Here is a 17,175-nt window from a genome sequence, read left to right as displayed (position 1 = left end):
GAGCGAAGCTACGAGGAGCAAGCTATGAATGAGATCCCACCTAGCTTTGATAGTGCTTTGTTGTACCAAACTCTGGCAGATAAACGTTGGGGTTTGTGTTGTGAAAGGATATAATAAGTGTGTCTTTAAGCTGTAGATGAATTTTAATTTAGATTAATTTTTAATTAAAATTGCTCTTCTCTACCAAGCTCTGTCAAGTGAATTTTGGGTATCCTGTTGAGAAAGAACATATTAAGTGGGTCTTTAAGCTTTAGATGAACAAAGACTATGAGATGTGCACCACTCACTGGCGCCCTACATTTGTTTTTAGGTTCAATGGTAAATGGATGGGGTTCTGCGTCTGATGAGGACCGTAACTTTTCTAGCCATAGATCTAGTGTAGGTAGCTCTTCAGATGACTCCATCTTTACCAGCGGCACTTTTGCACAAGCACTGGTTGCAGCAGCAGATAAAGCTGGGTTTAGGCTGCATGGAACCAGCCTGACAAGAACAGGTTTGTAGACTCCAAGGTGATGCTTTCTGCATGGAGGGTGACTCTGCCTATCCTTCTCTCAGTGAAGTTGTGTCTCACACTTGTCTAACATGCATGGGATAGGGTGGATGGAGATACTTCTTTGGGTATATTTTAAATCAAACCTTGCATTGTGTTTCACTTTTAGTGGTTTGAAGTAGTGAATAGCACAAGCTTTTAATCTGCACCTTTGGTCTGCTGCAGCTCTCCTCAGTGCTGACTCTGCTCTGGATTTACTGACATATGCTCATTTAATATTTCGGTGAAGAAATTACTAATTCTGCCCTTCAGCCTTTGATGATTTCACTTTCTGAAAAATATCCTCACAATCACTCACATTTCCAGTGATGAACATCACATTCAAACTATTACCTCCATCCCTGCTCTTCTGTTGCATTTCATCCTGCAAAAGTGTGTTTTTCTGTGAAGTTTTTCTGAGCATGGGGTGAATTGTGTGCTTTGATTGTTAACAATACAAACTGTTTAAAGTTTAATTGATAGCTGGTTTTAAAAGTCCTTCATTCAATAAGTTAATGCCTTTTGATACCATTTAATTTTGGTTATGCCAACTGAATCTGCCAAGTAAAATGTAACACAGGTAAAGTGGATATTACATTTGAAAATAGCCAATCTTCTGAAATTAATTATGAAAAGTAAATATAATTTAGTTATTTTTAAAGCTCCATATGTTTTATTTCTGTTTAAAAATATAAGGAAATATTATCTTTATTCTGGTAAGAAAAGGATACATTTGCATTTCCTTAGTCATGTCAAAATAGCAACAATAACAAATTATTTAAGTCCTCAAATCTAATCTAGCAGAGAATGAACTTGGGTGATATTTTTTGTTATGCTTCCTCAGCTAATTCTGGATGACAGGTCCCATAATATTCCTATCATTTAAAATTTTTAGACTATTGGTCTGGTATGAAGTCTCTCCTTCAGTAAAATGTGTGCATTTAAGAGAAAGTCTCATGTTTTGGCTGAAAACTGTTGGCTTTCAGCATGCAATAGCTTCATGGCAAGGACTCTCTATTAGGAACATTAGGAATAAAGGAAAGAGTTGATGGCAAAGTCCTAAAATCCAGCTTTTTTCAAATCACTGGGATTTTTACCACTGGCTTTGGTCAGACATAGTCATCCTTGAAAGATTATTTCACCAGAGCTGAAGCCCTCAGTTGTTTCCGTCAATTAATATAAAATGGAGTAAATCTGTCTTATCACTTAAAAAAAAATTAAAAAAAAAAGCAAACCAAAACAAGAAAACTCATAAGCTCATGTAGACTTTAACTTATCTAATATGGACACATCTGGCCAAACTATAACTTAAAATATAATGTTTTCCTTGAAGAGTCTCTCCCAGGTTCTGAATGAAAGGAGTAAATCTTTTCCAACCTTTTTTTTGATGGTGTTTGTTGCAGTAAAATTTAATGCAAAGATTCACCAAAACTACTGTCACTTGTATCAAACCTTTCAGAAGTGCAGTTTCTACCAAAAACGCACTCAGAACAGAAGTAAATGGATACACAAACACAGAATAAATATGACACACTTAAAAATAAATAGGATTTTTTTATTGTAGCTATGTGATTGGAAACTACAATGAAAGGATGAGAGCCCCCTTGTCAGTTGTATTTTCCTAGCTTGATTAGGTCAGAAATGCACTTAAAGTGAGTATGTGTGTAAATCCTCACAGACCATTAGAACACAGGGTGCAAAAAATGATCCAGCAGTCATGGTAGAGACTTTATGATTATTACTCTCTTAACGATCCAGCAGGCAAAATGGAAATAAAATAAAAACCCACACATAAGCAAACAGCCCTCCCTCCTTTTCCTCACAGAAACATCCACAAATGGTTTTTTTGCTCTCTGCAAAAAATCTGCCCGTGTTTCCTGCGGTGCCATCAGGATGCATCACCTCTCAGGGCAGGGTGGCTCTGTCAGATATCCCTGTTCCAGCCCCCCAGAATGAAGCACAGAGCCTGGCAGTGCAGAAACAGCAGGGTTATCCTGCCCATTGCCCTGAAGGGAGCCTGCAGGTCCTGACTCTTTATTCCTCTGCAGTCTGGACAGTCATTTCCACCCGTTTAGAACAGCTGTGAAATGCTCTCAGCGGTAGATGCTGAAGGAGGTGTCCAGCTTGATCGCCTCACGTGGGAATGTTTGATTGCCAAGCAGGAGAGGCCCTGGTGAATCCAGATGCAATGCGTCTCTCCTGCCAGACACTTTGATTCCAGTTTCCAGAAGCCATCATGTGATTTGCCACAAAGTTAAAACAGCTTTCCTCTCTAACACCCTTGGGAAATTAAATCAAGAATTAGTGGATTCATCCTTGTCTCCACTTAAACACACTAAATCTGCTGCAGAAAGTCTGACACTGCTCAGCAGTTCTTACTGGCAGGGCTGCACACAAATACAAGAGGCTGTAATAAGTTATTAAGTGCATTGAAAAATGTGCTATGGGAGTCTGCACATCATTTGTGTTTGCCCCATGTATGATTTAGGTCACTGCTATTTATTTTACCTCATTTTCCTGAGTGGATAAAAGAGAATGTTTGGTGTCTATTTCTTTTTAAAACCAGCATTCTGAATGAATAATCACTTTTCTTTAGTCAAAAGAGTAAGTGTGAAGAATCTGTGTCCTGCACTCACTAGTTGTGAGTTTATTTTTGCAAAACATCTGTGCAGCTTGCTGTGAGCTGGAATGGAATTTCAGGCTCACATCTGAATTTCTTTGCATTAGGAGTCTTTTTTTTAATTTTTAAATGAAATCTTAATATTTCTTCTGTGTTCATCTGCTGTGTTATCCTTATCTGTGAAAAAAGGGCTTGATCACTTGTCTTTGTCTGGCTGCAGCTGTGCCAGCTATAGAGGTTCATGTTCCCAAATGCTTATTCCTTGCTTTCTCCCAGCTCCAGAATTAGCTGCTTGAGCGGGGGTTCTGTAACCCAATTTCAGGTAAAATGAGCTAGGTTAGCAAAGGCATTGTTTTCAGACTATATAAATTCAATTGGGTTTTTTTGGGGTTTTTGTGTTTTTTTGGTTTTTTTTTTTGAGGAGGGTTAGGAAATGTCCAGATGAGTGAGGGCTTGAAATGCTTGAAACATGGTGACCTCTGATAGCTGGCACAGATGGGCAGCTGGGGACAAGGCTGCCTGAGAGCAGTGCCCTCCTCAGGGTGCAAAACAGTCAGAAGGTAGAAGATCAAGCCTGAGACAGTCACAAAATCTCTGAAATCAAATAGTAAAATATTATCCTAACATGTATGGATTAATGTGAAACAACATGTTAGAGAGATTATGGCTACTTTTTCACTTTGTGCTCTTGGTGCTGAGAATGTTTCAAGTAGGATGCAGGGCTGCATATTCTGCATATTACTCCCAGTTAGGTTTTTTAGATCAGGTTGTATGTGACAGCATGTTGGAAGTAAGCACATCTATTGGAAGGTTTTACTAGAAAACATAACCCCTTACAGGGTAGACCATTATCTAAGTTAACCAGAAGATAAAAATACCTCCTTCCTATCATGTGCCCACTTGACCAGAAAAATAGAAATTACCCATTTTGCCACTTTCTATCATTTCTTACACCATTTGGGGCCACAGCAGCACTGAAAGAGCAGAATTTTGGACTAGCTTATGCATTTTCCGCTACAGATAGCATTAAAATGTGTAAGAGTTTTAATTATCAATTCTAAATTAATTAAGATGTTAGCATCTCCAGAATTTTGCAGGAACGACATAGACATGAACAAAAGAAAGTCAAAGATGGCGATTTTTACTTTTCATCAGTTATCATTAAATATTGTCTAGTTAACAGAATAAAAATATCAGGATAAGAGAAAGTGAATGTAGTAAATGAACTGTGCTCTTTAAATTCCAAGGCTTTTAATCATCTGTTCCATAGAACAGCATCAAAGATATTTCTTTAAGGGAAATCACATAGCTTGAATAGTATATATATAATTTTCTTTATATATATATTTATATACATACACATATATCTATATATATGAGATATAAAACAATATATAAATAAATCTGAGGTCACAATAGATATTTTTAAAAAATAAAAGTACTGAAAATTAACAGGAAATGTTAGCATTTAAATATGCCCCCATTTTTATTTCTTGAGAAAAGAGAGCCTATAAGTATACAGTGCTACAGAGCTACATTGCAAAATCAGTTATGTTTATCTCACTGGAGTTACTCCAGATATACAGTGCATATGGGAGGCCCTAAAATGAGAATCTGGCTCAGAAAACATGAAAGTGGAAGGCAGGGGGAGATAAATTTGATATGATTGCAGAACTGTTTTCCTTCCGTGTTCAAGGCTGAGGAGTTGTTATGACACATCTGCTCAGCACACAGAGCAGGTAAGAGTTACATGGCATACAGTAGTTTTATCGTAACAGATGGAATAATTGTAATTATGGAAGTTAAAGACAAAAGAATGCCAAGTTTCCCTACTTCACTTGTTGTGGTGTGTCTCAAAGCAGTTGTTATCAGTGGGTACCTTGGGGGGATACTTGCCTGCCTCTGAGAATTAGATCTGATTTAATGTTTCAGAGCAGACATTATTAGAACAGCCCATTTCAAGGCAATAACATTTTTTCTTCTGGTTTCTCCCTTTTTTTTTTTTTTCTTCTTTAGGCAAAGCATATTCTTCCTCTCAGAGACCTCGGCCAGGCAGTCCTTTCTCTACTGACAGCAACACGAGTGCCGCTGTCAGTCAGGGTCAGAGGCAGAGGCCCACGAAGAAACACAAGGGCGGGCGTTTGGAGCAGCCCCCTCTGCCTCATCGCCGCGAGGGAATCACGGACGGTGAGTGCTGGGCAGGGAAACCTGCTACAGGAGCTGTGCACAGCAGGGCAAGGCACACACTTTCCAGGAATATCAATTCAGCAATATCAAGTGCTGCTCTGCTGGAGCTGGGGTCTCCAGGTTGCTGTGTGAGCAGTGTTGGAGCTCTGGCAGTGCGGGGCTTGGAGGAGCCTTTCCCCATTTCTGCTCTGGACATGTTGTCATCTCTTAGGGTTTCTCAGATCTCAGTATAAGTCTTACCCCAAAATGACTGCATAGCACATGAGTTGACGTTGAAAAATGGCCTGTAATTTTACATTTTATGAAAGCAGCCACCACTAGCAGTAGGTGTATGCCATGAATTTCTAAAGAGAAGCGGAGAGCTGCTCCCACAGGACTTGTTTGGTTTGTGCTGTTTTGACAGGCGCCCAACAGCTACAGCAACGCGTGCCATGTTTTCCCATGATTCTGCCTCACCTCTTGTCTGTGCTGCTCCAGTCCTGACATCCACTGACCTCAGTGACTGTGTCTCCCTCTTTTACATCTCCACTTCTCTCTTACGACTACTTCCCATCTGGAAATTTCAGGCGTGTCTGTTCTGCTCTTCTAATAATTAAGATCAGCTCTTTCTTCCATTTTCTTTGTCTACCCTTCTTGAGTCTGGCAAAAGTCACAAGTTAGTTTTTGAGTAAGACTGGATAGGGAGGTGGCCAGCTGCTACCTCCCCATCATTTCTTCTGATTCCTGGCCTTGCACCTGTAGGTGTTGAAACTATCAGAGTGTTTACCAAAGGGGTTATTGTTACATCTCTTGCTCTGTGGCTCATTCTACCTGTGATACTATTTGTGGAAACTGCTTAAAGTAGCTTAGATTCTGCTCTCATGGATCCAAGTTCTTTTAAACATTAATTCCCTCCTTTTGTGGATATATTACAGAGGGCTCTCTATTACACAGATCCTTTGAATAGATGTGCCTTTGAGAACAGTAACTGCAAAGTTATGGATGTCACTTTTAGAGGTGGCCATACTCTTGTTGTACAACTCTTGTTAACCTTTCTGAGTGCCATATCCTGTCACCCTGAACTGTGAGCATCTTAGGCCACAAATTCTGTGTACATGTGAGCTTGTAGTGCACTCAGTGTGGTAGACACTAATCCTTCTGCATCTGAATACTCTAGCTACAGAAGTGTTTTACAATAGTGTGGATAGCAGAAAATTAATGGGGATCCAGTTCAGGTCATGAGACAGATGGAAGTGGGGCTCCTCAGAGAGTGACTCCATCATAAAATTTGGCATTGTTTTAAATAAGTGAAAGATATCCAATTTTAAGATTAATTTTAAAAGAGGAAACTCCTATTACTTTATATTTATCCGTAATAAAATACTAATCTTACTGGAGTTTTTTTCATGTATTTAAATCAGAACACCAATGATATATTATTTCCTTCAACCTCTCAGACATGGGCAATAACCATAACAGCTTTCGGATGCCATTAGATTAATATTTGTCTTTTATAAACCTAGTTAAAATTTTTGCTTTATGTTGCAAAAATGTATAATGTCCTGGAGCAATAGAGGAACAGTTCCCAGCCTGTATTAATGCAGGAACAAACAAACAAACACAAATGGTGCAGTTTTCTGCTTCAACTCCTACTGAATATGAGTCATTAAAGTGTAATGTCAAGTCTGAGTCATAGTTAAATTTGCAAAAGATCATTTGTCAATTAAGGAAGCTAGAAGTTGCTGCTGCCACCTGTATGTATGTAAACAATTGAATTTAGGAATCTCTGGTTCACAGAAATTAAAAATGGCAACTGGGTGCTTTCTGGGGAATATTGCAATGAACTTTACAGTGACAGACAGTATCACTATGCTTAAGCTATAGCTAGAAAGAGGAAGGAGGAGAGCCTCGGATAGATCCAGCAATTCCAAGCCCTAATCCAGGCCAGTCCATTCAGCCCTGGGCCATCCTGATTTCTGTGAAAAGCATCACTATACATTTTCTCTGTTTTTTCTGATGTCTCAAATCCATCGCCTTATAACTGCTTCCTCTTGGATTTGTCTTGTGAGAATATACTTAGTTTGCCAGTTGTTTTCAAATTCCCAAGCTGGATGAGTCCTGGTATCCTGTGTTTAAGTCTCATCACATGCCGGATGTCTGTCATTTTCAATTTTCATTGACTAAGCTTTCTCTGCCCATTCCCATACACATCCTGAGTGCTTCCTCCTTGTTAACTGTAACCATGTGGGACAGTGCAAAAGGCCTAAGAAACTGTAATATTTAACACGTAGCACACACATCTCAGACCATGTAAGCATTTGAGGGCTCAACTTCATGCTTAGTTTTGACAGCAATCCACACAAATCCCCTAAAACCCTGCTTCTTCATTTCCTTCAGCTGCAGGTCAGAAGCCTCTAGAGACTGACTCTAGATGGAGTCTTCATATTTGTCTTGCTGTACAACTTGTTTTTTCACTTCCACATCCTGAAAGACTATGGAGACAACAGCAAATCCGCAGAGGAAGAATATGTTATGAATCCTTCAGATGGTCAAAACTTTCAATCTGAGCTAACAGTCCACTATAAAACAAAAACAAAAATGGAAAAACACCAAAGAAAACCCTGAGAGGTTTAGTGTTAGTGCTCTAGGAATAATTTGTTTTCCTAGCAACAAAGAATAGCAAAACAGTGGAATCTGTCATGTAGTTTGCAGCACAGTAACTGTGTGACTGAACTTAAAAGCCCTTCCTTAACTGAGCATGATATGCAAAAAAAAAAGCAAAGAGGAGGCAGAAGGGAAATATGCTTAGGGTTTGAAAAGGAGAGCTGGGACATAAGACTTATGTTACCATGCCTTGCTACTGACTTCCTACTGTGTGTTAAAAATAATTTCTAATGTTGAGAAAATACTTACCTTCTGATGCTGCAAGGTGTTTCAGGGGCTTATTAAATGTCACAGTAATTATCTCTCCTATGAGAAGAAATCACTGACACAGGTAGAAAGGTGTGTCCTTATAGGTTCTTTAACTTGCTGCTTTTTCCAGTTAATAATGAGAAGCTGTGCCAAACCTTGACTGCTGCTTGAATCATTTAGCCAGTGCTCTGCCTTCTAAAGAAGGGCTGGAGTAATCCCAGATTGAAAATCCATCTCCCCCTTATCAAGCACTCTGGTGTCCTACAGCTCCTCAATCACAATCCCTCCATTACTGAATCAATAAGACCATCACCTCCCCACCAATGTACTTATGAATTGCCTTGCAGGTTTGATAATCCTGCCATTAGAGGCTTCAGAATGAAAGTCTGGATGACATCCTACTGACCTAGAAAGTTACTGGCTCAGTACAGGCTTTCAGGTATTTTCCCTGCCACCTGAAGGATAAATGAGATTTAGGTGGAAGTAGGGTGAATCAGTGTTACCACTCTGGGTATCCTCACTGAAAATCCTACTGAAGTCCCTACATTTCTAAATTCAGAACTTCTCTGAAGGGATTGACATGATGGAATGCTTGACGTGATTGCCTTTATGTGGTAATCTGTCTCCTTGTGAGGATCTGGGGCTTCTAACTCAGCTGACATCTGTTACTCCCTTATCAGGGGTAGAAAAGCCAAGGCAAGGCAAGACTGCTCTCAATGGTGTCTCAAACTCATGACTCCAGATGGGATCTTTCTATCAATCCAGGCAAGGGAGAAGAAAATACTTAGTTATTTACTAAGGCACAGGATTTACAATGCAGGATGTGAGTTGTAGAGCAAATCGAAAGCCACCTTTCCAAATGAAGCTCCCTCCCAGCTTCTTTTATTGAAAAGGACAGGTAGGTGTTGCTGTGGCTGTCACACTGAGTAAGGAGGTGAAGAAACAAACAGTTTAGTCAGGTGATGTTTGGCTACAATTAGTAGCTGTTCTTACAGATCTTCTGAGACACTTGTAACACAGTTCAGTAAATTTGTACTCAGGCCAGAGCCAGATTATGTTAATTTCAAAGTACCTGTAGTTCTTCTAGAATTCTGTGAAGCCTCATTACAAGATAGATTTTATTTTTCTCTTCAGCTCATCCATAGGTTTAAAGCACCCAAGGAAATTTACAAACATGGTGTTTCATTTCACTTCTATGCATAAGTCAGTCTTTATGCTTGTTTTGTGGATGGATAAAAGCAATAATCAGGTTAGCAGTAGATGAACACCATAACTCTATGGTAATTCCAGGAGTTGCAGCCAGCTCTAGAACATGCAGTATAGTTTAAGTACAAGCCTTCTTTCCTTTTAAGTATCTAATTAATAACAACTATTAGACAGCAATTTCTGAAGTAGGGTAGTCTTTTTAAAGTTTAATACTGCAATAATTTTACCTTTTTTTTTTCCTATGTTACTACTTGAAAATTTTGCTTATATTGAACGGTAAATATTTTATCTGGGAAAATTGCATAGTCCCATGTCATGTTATGGCTGTGTTTATTGGATTCAATGCATCTCCACAAAGTGCTTATAAATCACAACTTCAGTGATCTCTATTTCAGATTGCATAAGCAGATGCCAGTGTTGTGGTTCTGTACATTAACTGGTTATGATGGCAATAAAATCAATTATAAGAAATGCCACTTTGGAAGCCAGCACTATAAAGCAATTTTAACATTGGCAAGCTCCCATACCCTCCTGCTTCCACCTCCAGTAACTCAAGTGCAGTCATTGTCATGAAAGGTCGCATCTATATTCATAACGAAAAATTTCTCAAATAAATTAGTGCTGAACATAAAGCATGCACCAAGCTCTCTGACAGATTATTAAAAGGCTGCTCTTGCCAGAGGGTGCTTATCTTAATCTGGGGCACAGCACTGCAGCTGTGAGTAAAGGCACAGGAGCATCACTGGGTGCAACTTTTTTCTCTTGAAGTCACAAAAAACCTGCAAATCTCATATTTCTGTAATGGATGGTGTTGACTGGAATGACATCCCAGCAACTTTGGAAGCATTTCTGCTCCATATGTGAGGTATAAGTATCACCTCATACAGCAAGGACATGAAAAAAAAAATTCAGTGTAGCATTATATAAAGCTGGATTAGAGACTTTGAAATAAACTCCCTCCAAAGGCCTCCTGACCAATTTATAAAATGAATTTCAGTTGCACTACAGTTATAAACATCAGACTTCCCTGCAGGCAAAACAGAGATTTACTTTTCCATGCCTGTTACTGAGCCAAGTTCAATTCCTTGATAAACCTTCACAACACAGTAAGGTAGAAAGGACTAAAAAACAGGTCAGATCCAAATCTACAGTAAGCTGACACAGGTTTTTGTGAAGTTGGTGTGGCTGCAGAGATTTACTTGGGCTATCCATTGCCCCAAAACAGAAATATCAAAAACTGTTCCTTGTAAAAAATGTCTATATTATATAGAAGAATTTTCATAATGATACTAAAGGTGCTTCAATTTTCTGATTTTTTTTTCTTTTAAATAATCTGGACTGTTGAGTCTATTATATCATTAACATGAAAAGTTGCATTTAGAATTAGAATTGTCCTGAATCTATAATTACCTTGGGTTGTGGACTCATAAAAAAGTGCACTTTTTGCCCCCACAAATGTATTTAGAAGGTTGACCTTCAATTCTAAGCATCTTAGTAGTCTAAGTCACAAACTTGAAAAGGACAGAAGTTGTTAAAGACCAGGCAAGTGTCTTTCTGTTAGCTGAAATTGTGTTTTAATTGGTAATATTTGCAGGACAGCTAAACTTAAGAGTGGCCATCCTCTAGTCTCTGAAGAGTCCAGCTCTTCATTTCGTTGATTAAAATTCTCACCCATTGTTTGGTGGTTCCAAACAATGTTTTAAACACATTGGTCTCAGATGTACTGGTGCTTTTTCAATGACAGTAGGCTTCACAAGTAATTTTTCCCAATATTTGTGGCATTTTATTCAATTTGATGAAATTCTCACCTCAAAATCTAATATAGCCCAAAACCAGGACAAAGAGAGCCCCAGTAGGATGGAGGGAAATTGTCAGCTGGCACGGACAGGTCATTTTTCCACAGCCTGTCTTAATTCCTTGCTGTTACTGAACAAAACAGCTGGAGTACAGTCCCATGCTTGGAAGTGTAAGTCAGGGCCTATGGATCTTTATGGAAGTTAGGAAGAGGTAGAAACACAGCAACCAGAATAAAGAGCTCGCAGAAGTCGAAACCCTATTCTGATTAACATGGAATTTCCTCCTTTTAAAACCAGCTTAGTGGCTCATACCATTTATGAGGCACTTTTCAGTGTCGAAAACAGACCTGTTTCAGTTGAAAGGAAAAAAAACAGTTCACCTGAATGTTATTCACGTTTTTTAGATCTTCCACCACCACCCGACCCGCCCCCCGGTCAGGGTTTAAGGCAGCCCATAGTGCCCGGCCAGCGCGGAGGCTCTGCCGAGAGGAAGGGGAGCTCTCTGGAGAGGCAGCACGCCGCAGCCAACGTAGATGACACAAAGAGCTCCCTGGACCGGCCCGCTAGGACATCACTAGAGTGGCAGCGGCAAGCCCAGGAGTGGATAAGCTCTGCAGACCGCCAAGAGGATTTCAGGAAAGCCCAACACAAAGCAGCCTTCGGATCAGGTGTGTGTGCGCCGCACCAGCCGAGGCCAGGCAGGGGCTGTGTCAGGAGCCAGGACATTCCTCTGGCTGTCCTGGATGGCTCCAGCCCCTGCCAGGGGGCTCAGAGACCCTGGCACAGAGCCCAAGACCCCTGTGACTTTGAATTTGACCCATTTTACCACCTTTATATGAAGGATTACAAGTCAAGAGAGTTTTAGAATGGCAGTTAGTTTGTCACAGGGTGAAAAGTAGATTTTTTGGGGTTTTTAGAATGGGGGCTCAGGGTCTCAAGATGGAGGAATTTGGGTGTGTTTTGTCCTTCTATCTCCTTCTTCCTAGCCTCTGTGTTCTTTGCGATGCTGGCATGTTTGGATTGGTTGAAGATAGTGTAGGAGCGTCGGGGGGTAGGATGGTCGGGACAGACAGAGATGAGAGATCTCTGAAGCCAGGTCGTGGAATTTGGGGGTTTGTTGCAAAGGGCCTGGGTGCAGGGCCCTGCTGGGAGCTGCCAGCCACAGCTCGGAGCAGGCCTGAGGGAAGAGAGGGGTAGAGATGATGAGGGGGTGAGAGAGTAAAAGGGTAAGAGAGTGAGGTTCTCCTTACAATACAATAAATCTTCTTCTGTGTTGAATATTCTAATTCTCACTAACCAATATAGTACAATATACAAATCTTATAGCATTTACATACAGCCTATAGGAATCACTACATTACCATACTGTGATATATTTTAAACCTTAAAAATGACTTTTTTAAGGTTTCTGCTAAGCTAGTAGGGTTTGCTCTGACCCTTGGACCTGCCTGCTTGCAGAGGGTATTGTTTCATCAAAAGGGGATTACTTTCAGCCGGCCACACCATCGTTTTCCAGTTGTTCAGTAACTGAGGTATCTCAAAACTTGCTTTCATTTCAATCTCACTTGTAGTTTCTATATTGTCATAATCTTTTGCCAGACAATCATATTTGTAAGGCTTTCCTGTTTCATCTTCCCCAACAGGTAGGAACACACTAATATAGTTGATAGATATTGGGAAATTATTGTAAATAATGTGCACGTAGTTTTTAGTATAAAAGACAACACCGCCTCTTGGGGTGGTCAGTGTGCCTCTGACTGACCTGCTGAACAGACCTCAGCAGGCCAGGGAAAAAATGTTATAGATAAGAAATTATAAACAACCTTGAAAACCACAGCTGAGGAATCCTGACGCCTCCTTTGACTCCCAGGCTGGGAAAAGAGACTTGTACATATGTCAGGGTCATTCTGACCAGCAGAGATTCCCAGAGGGCTGCTCCACCCCTCTGCCAAGGGGTTCTGTGCTGGGCTCTAGGATCAGCTCACACCTCTCTTGGAGAGCGCTGGCGAGGGTCAGGCTGGAAAATACGGAAAGGCAAAGTGAAATGGGAGCTTGTGATCCAGCTGTCTTCCCTCCTGCATCAATGAAATCTCATTAGTGCCTGACTCGGTGCACTCTGCAGTGTTCTGGAAATTAATAACGTTCTCAAGCGTAGTGATGGAGAAAATAGGAACAGTTTCAGGCCAGCAGGGAAGGAGAGAGATTTTTAGAGTATCTTTTGTTAGATGTACTTATTTATACATATAGGGCCATATTTTCCAGTTCTTTCAACCTGCTTCCGGGTTGGCAGCAGTTTTTACGTGTCTGCAAGAAGGCTGATCCTTCTGAGCTACTGACATTCCTTTCAGCTGCATTAAAAACCCTCTCTTCTCTTTATTCTAGGCTATGAAAAAGTAGCATTCATCTCTTAAGCCCAGCAAGATGACAGAGCAGGTTTTCACTTTCATGCAGGACCTGCACCTTGCCCCAAGCTGACTTTAGCACCTAAATGGATTTCAAGTCTGCACAAATGTGCACAGGAGGTGATGCTAGGCTGGACCTGGATTTCTACAATATTCACAGTTTCCCTCTCTCAGCCTGACCTCAAGTAAAAGCTGCTCTTTTATCCTAGGGCGTTTTCTTTAACCCATTAATCACCTCATCCCAGTGCAGTGCCGATTAGAGTGATACAGGAAGACAAATAAGATTTAAACAAAAAATTATACTGCATGTGAAGTTTTTTTGTAGGGCTGCACTGTTTCTTCTCTTATGTATGTAGCTGCCACAGTCACACTAGAGGTACTCTTATAATCCATATTTTTCCTGATTTTATTCACTCTTAAAGCTCCTTGTTAATCTAACACACTAGTGCCATTGACATACTATAAAAAGAAGAGCAGTGTGCAGACAAATCTGTCATGGGGACAGGATTTACTGAGTAAAGTCCTCCTAGAGAAAATACTGCTACCTGTATTAAAAATTTAAATATTTTAAATGCCATTCATATTTTTTAAAATAACAATAATGGTACCGTTATAACCCCCTAATTTGTTGGCTGCATAAACAAGTGAGTGGCTGTTCATGTTCTGAAATCACAATGTGAAGTCACAGTTTAAAAATAGTGTGTGAAATTCATGCTGCTTGGTGAAATGGCAATTTTAATTGCAGTTTAGAAGATACAGAAACACATTGAAAATAACCCAAATATACATTACACTTCTCATTTCCTTGGAAATTGTTAAGGATGCTTCTCTGACCTTTCTTACAAAGAAGTCCCTTCTTTTTCCTCTGTATCACAAGTGTGTAAATAGAATTTGTCATTTATTCTGAGATGCAGAGCTCATACAGTAGTAAACTTCCCATCCTGCAGGGCATGCATTTATCTGTCCATAAACAAACAGAACTTGATCTTGACACTTCCAGTGCCTTACACTCAAGTGGTTGCAGGTATCCTGTTCTTGTCAAATTCAGGATGCTGAGGGCAAGTGCATATCCTTTATGCATAAAAAAGGATGCCTCTAGGAGATGCTATGAGTTTATCCTGGTGTGAGGAGTTCACAAAGTTTGTACACAAAACAGGCCAGGGCTTCATATCTCTCTATCTGCATTTTCATTCCAGCCTCTTGCACTGCAGCTTTCTTGCTCTGCACTCTTGTCTCTGGTAGATTTTAAAAAGGCTACTGTTGTGAGTGATGCTGGTTTATAACACTGAATTTGGGTGGTTTAATAATATTAATTGTGCTTCTTGCCTTTTCCTTTATTAATGGCATAGTTCTTTGGCAATGCATTCTGTCCCAGTTTTCAATGCATTTCCAAGGAAGAGTTGTTAGTATTAGTTAACAGCTTCTAGAAAATAGATAATTTGCAACTTAGGGGGTTTCATTCAGATGTTACCAAGCTGTGACTTGAAATTTTGAAAGCAAGACCTTTAGTTTGAAGTTGAATAGAATAAAAATACCTAAGTCTGGGATCTCTGTTTCCGCTGGTTGCTTTCAGTATAAACAAGATCACTGAGTTCCTGGCAGTGGCTTCATTGTGGAACTGGAGTTAAAGTGCATCAAATATGACATTCTCAGCTCCAAAGTGGTGCTAGATCAGGTTGCAATGATTTTGATAGCAGGAAAACCCTTTTGTTTATTTTCTGAGGTATAAAAACATTTTTACACACGCATCCTGATTTCACAGGGGCTAGAATTATATCTTCAAATTAATTGCTCAGTATTTCAGACTAAGGCACCAGCAAAACCTCCCCATATTCTTTGCAGGCCTGGACATGGGGCACTGTTGGGAGAATTTAATAAATGTGAACCCATTCTCAGGACTGGAGACAACTACTTTTTGTGTGCTAGAATGTTGTATAAAACCTAGCATTTGTTTATGTCACAATTCCTTATTTTATGGCTTATGTTTATTTCTGAGGACACAACAGATAATTTAACATACCATATGCTCTATAATGATAATGCACTTTATATTTATTCATGGTCGTTTTTCCTCAATATTTCATTGAACCCGAAGGAGGCCTTATCCTGAGTCCACCAGCTAGAAAAACAAATCAATTGACTATATATGTCATCTTCCAACTCTTTTGCTATGTTAGTGACTTTTGTTTTCATCTTTTAAAAATGTATCCAGCTTTCTGCTAAACTGATTTATGCCACTTGCTTTATTGCTGCCTTAATGCAAACTGTTCCGTATTTTAGCCAGCCTTTGGAAACCAGGTTTGCATCTGACTCCATTGTTAGGTCTTGATACATAAAAGAACAAGTAACATAATTTAGGAGAGACTGTGCCTGTTAAATGCCATTTTACAGAGTCTTTCAAGAATTTCTTTTTTTTTCAGCAAGGACAGCACACAGTCATAGCACAAAACACTGATAATGCCCTCACGTCCTGCAGCAGAATTCTGGTCCCTTGGCAGGACCAGAGGGAGATACTTTGGCAGGGAAAGAAGTCAGCTGCCTGCCCTCTTCTGCAACAGATTTAACTTAAAATCAGGCTCAGTTCACTGGAAGCTCACGTGGGGAATCCCCACATCCTACTTTCTTGTAGGCAAACAACAAAATTCTGCGTTTCTTCCACAAATTTGTTCTCATTTTGCACTTCTCTAAGTTAATTATGCCTCTCCTGCAGTCTTTGCAAAGGCTTCAAGCTTGTGAATAAAAGTGTTTTTATCTCCTCTTTCTTTCCAACCATCCCCACCTACTTTTCTTTCTGTGTTCCTGCCCTCTGTCAAAGAAAGTCCATTTCTCCTCAAAAGGTTGTTTAAGAGTGAAGACAATTGGAAAACCAAAATAAAGAAAACCCTTTGGACCTAAATTCCCTTTGAAAAAAGGCAGGATTCAAAGAGTAGAAATCCCACTGATTTCAGAAGGGACAATGCTGTGTTTGAGGTTAGGCATATATACTCATGTTCTTTCTTGACTCAAACTATATTTAGCAAGATATCTTCCTTCAGCTTCCAAGAGGGCAAAAGTGGATCATGCACAGCAAAGAAATAAAATAGTGCTTCTATTTCAGTGTTAAATCAGTTCTGCTGTTATGCTTCTTAGATTTGGGTTATTACAACAATATCTCCAGGAAACACTAATCAGAAGTGATGTCTTGTTTTACTTCATGCTATATGAAGACTTACAGTCTTATGCCTTATTGCCATTAATCCTGCTTTTGAAAGCAGTTCATTATTGCAGGTCTTCACAGAAAAAGAATCCAAGTGAGCAAAAGTAAGCCTTTTGCCAATAATGGAACATGAAACAAGCTGCAGGATTATTTATCAGCTCCAAATATTGCAACTGCAATGTACAATATAATATTTTCCAATGTAATTCAACACCAGTTCAAAAAAAATTGTCAGTGTACTTTGCATCGTTAGAAATTACTGAGTTGCTGGAAGGTAATTAAATTAGCTGGTATTGTCGTTCTTTATCTAAACTGTTTGGGGTAATGTTGCCATAATTTAAACTAAA

The 17,175-nt window shown here is 39.7% G+C and overlaps 1 protein-coding gene across 17 annotated transcripts in view; it reads left to right on the top strand.

Annotated features, from left to right (window-relative positions):
• ROBO2 (roundabout guidance receptor 2) overlaps nucleotides 1-17,175 on the top strand; it is a 1,042,455-nt gene that overhangs the window by 1,016,706 nt on the left and 8,574 nt on the right. For 11 of the 17 annotated variants that reach the window (XM_074532752.1, XM_026794852.2, XM_014268608.3 and 8 more), the window contains 2 exons: nucleotides 5,166-5,336; nucleotides 11,635-11,898. In XM_074532752.1, coding sequence (XP_074388853.1) covers nucleotides 5,166-5,336; nucleotides 11,635-11,898 — 435 coding nt within the window. The remainder of the gene's footprint in view (nucleotides 1-5,165; nucleotides 5,337-11,634; nucleotides 11,899-17,175) is intronic. The other 6 variants (XM_026794854.2, XM_074532815.1, XM_026794855.2 and 3 more) reach the window with 1 other exon arrangement.

The sequence above is a fragment of the Zonotrichia albicollis genome, chromosome 2, assembly GCF_047830755.1.
Source record: "Zonotrichia albicollis isolate bZonAlb1 chromosome 2, bZonAlb1.hap1, whole genome shotgun sequence".
NCBI lineage: Eukaryota > Metazoa > Chordata > Aves > Passeriformes > Passerellidae > Zonotrichia > Zonotrichia albicollis.
The sequence above is the reverse complement of the archived record's forward strand: the minus strand, read 5'-3'. Positions and strand labels throughout refer to the sequence as shown.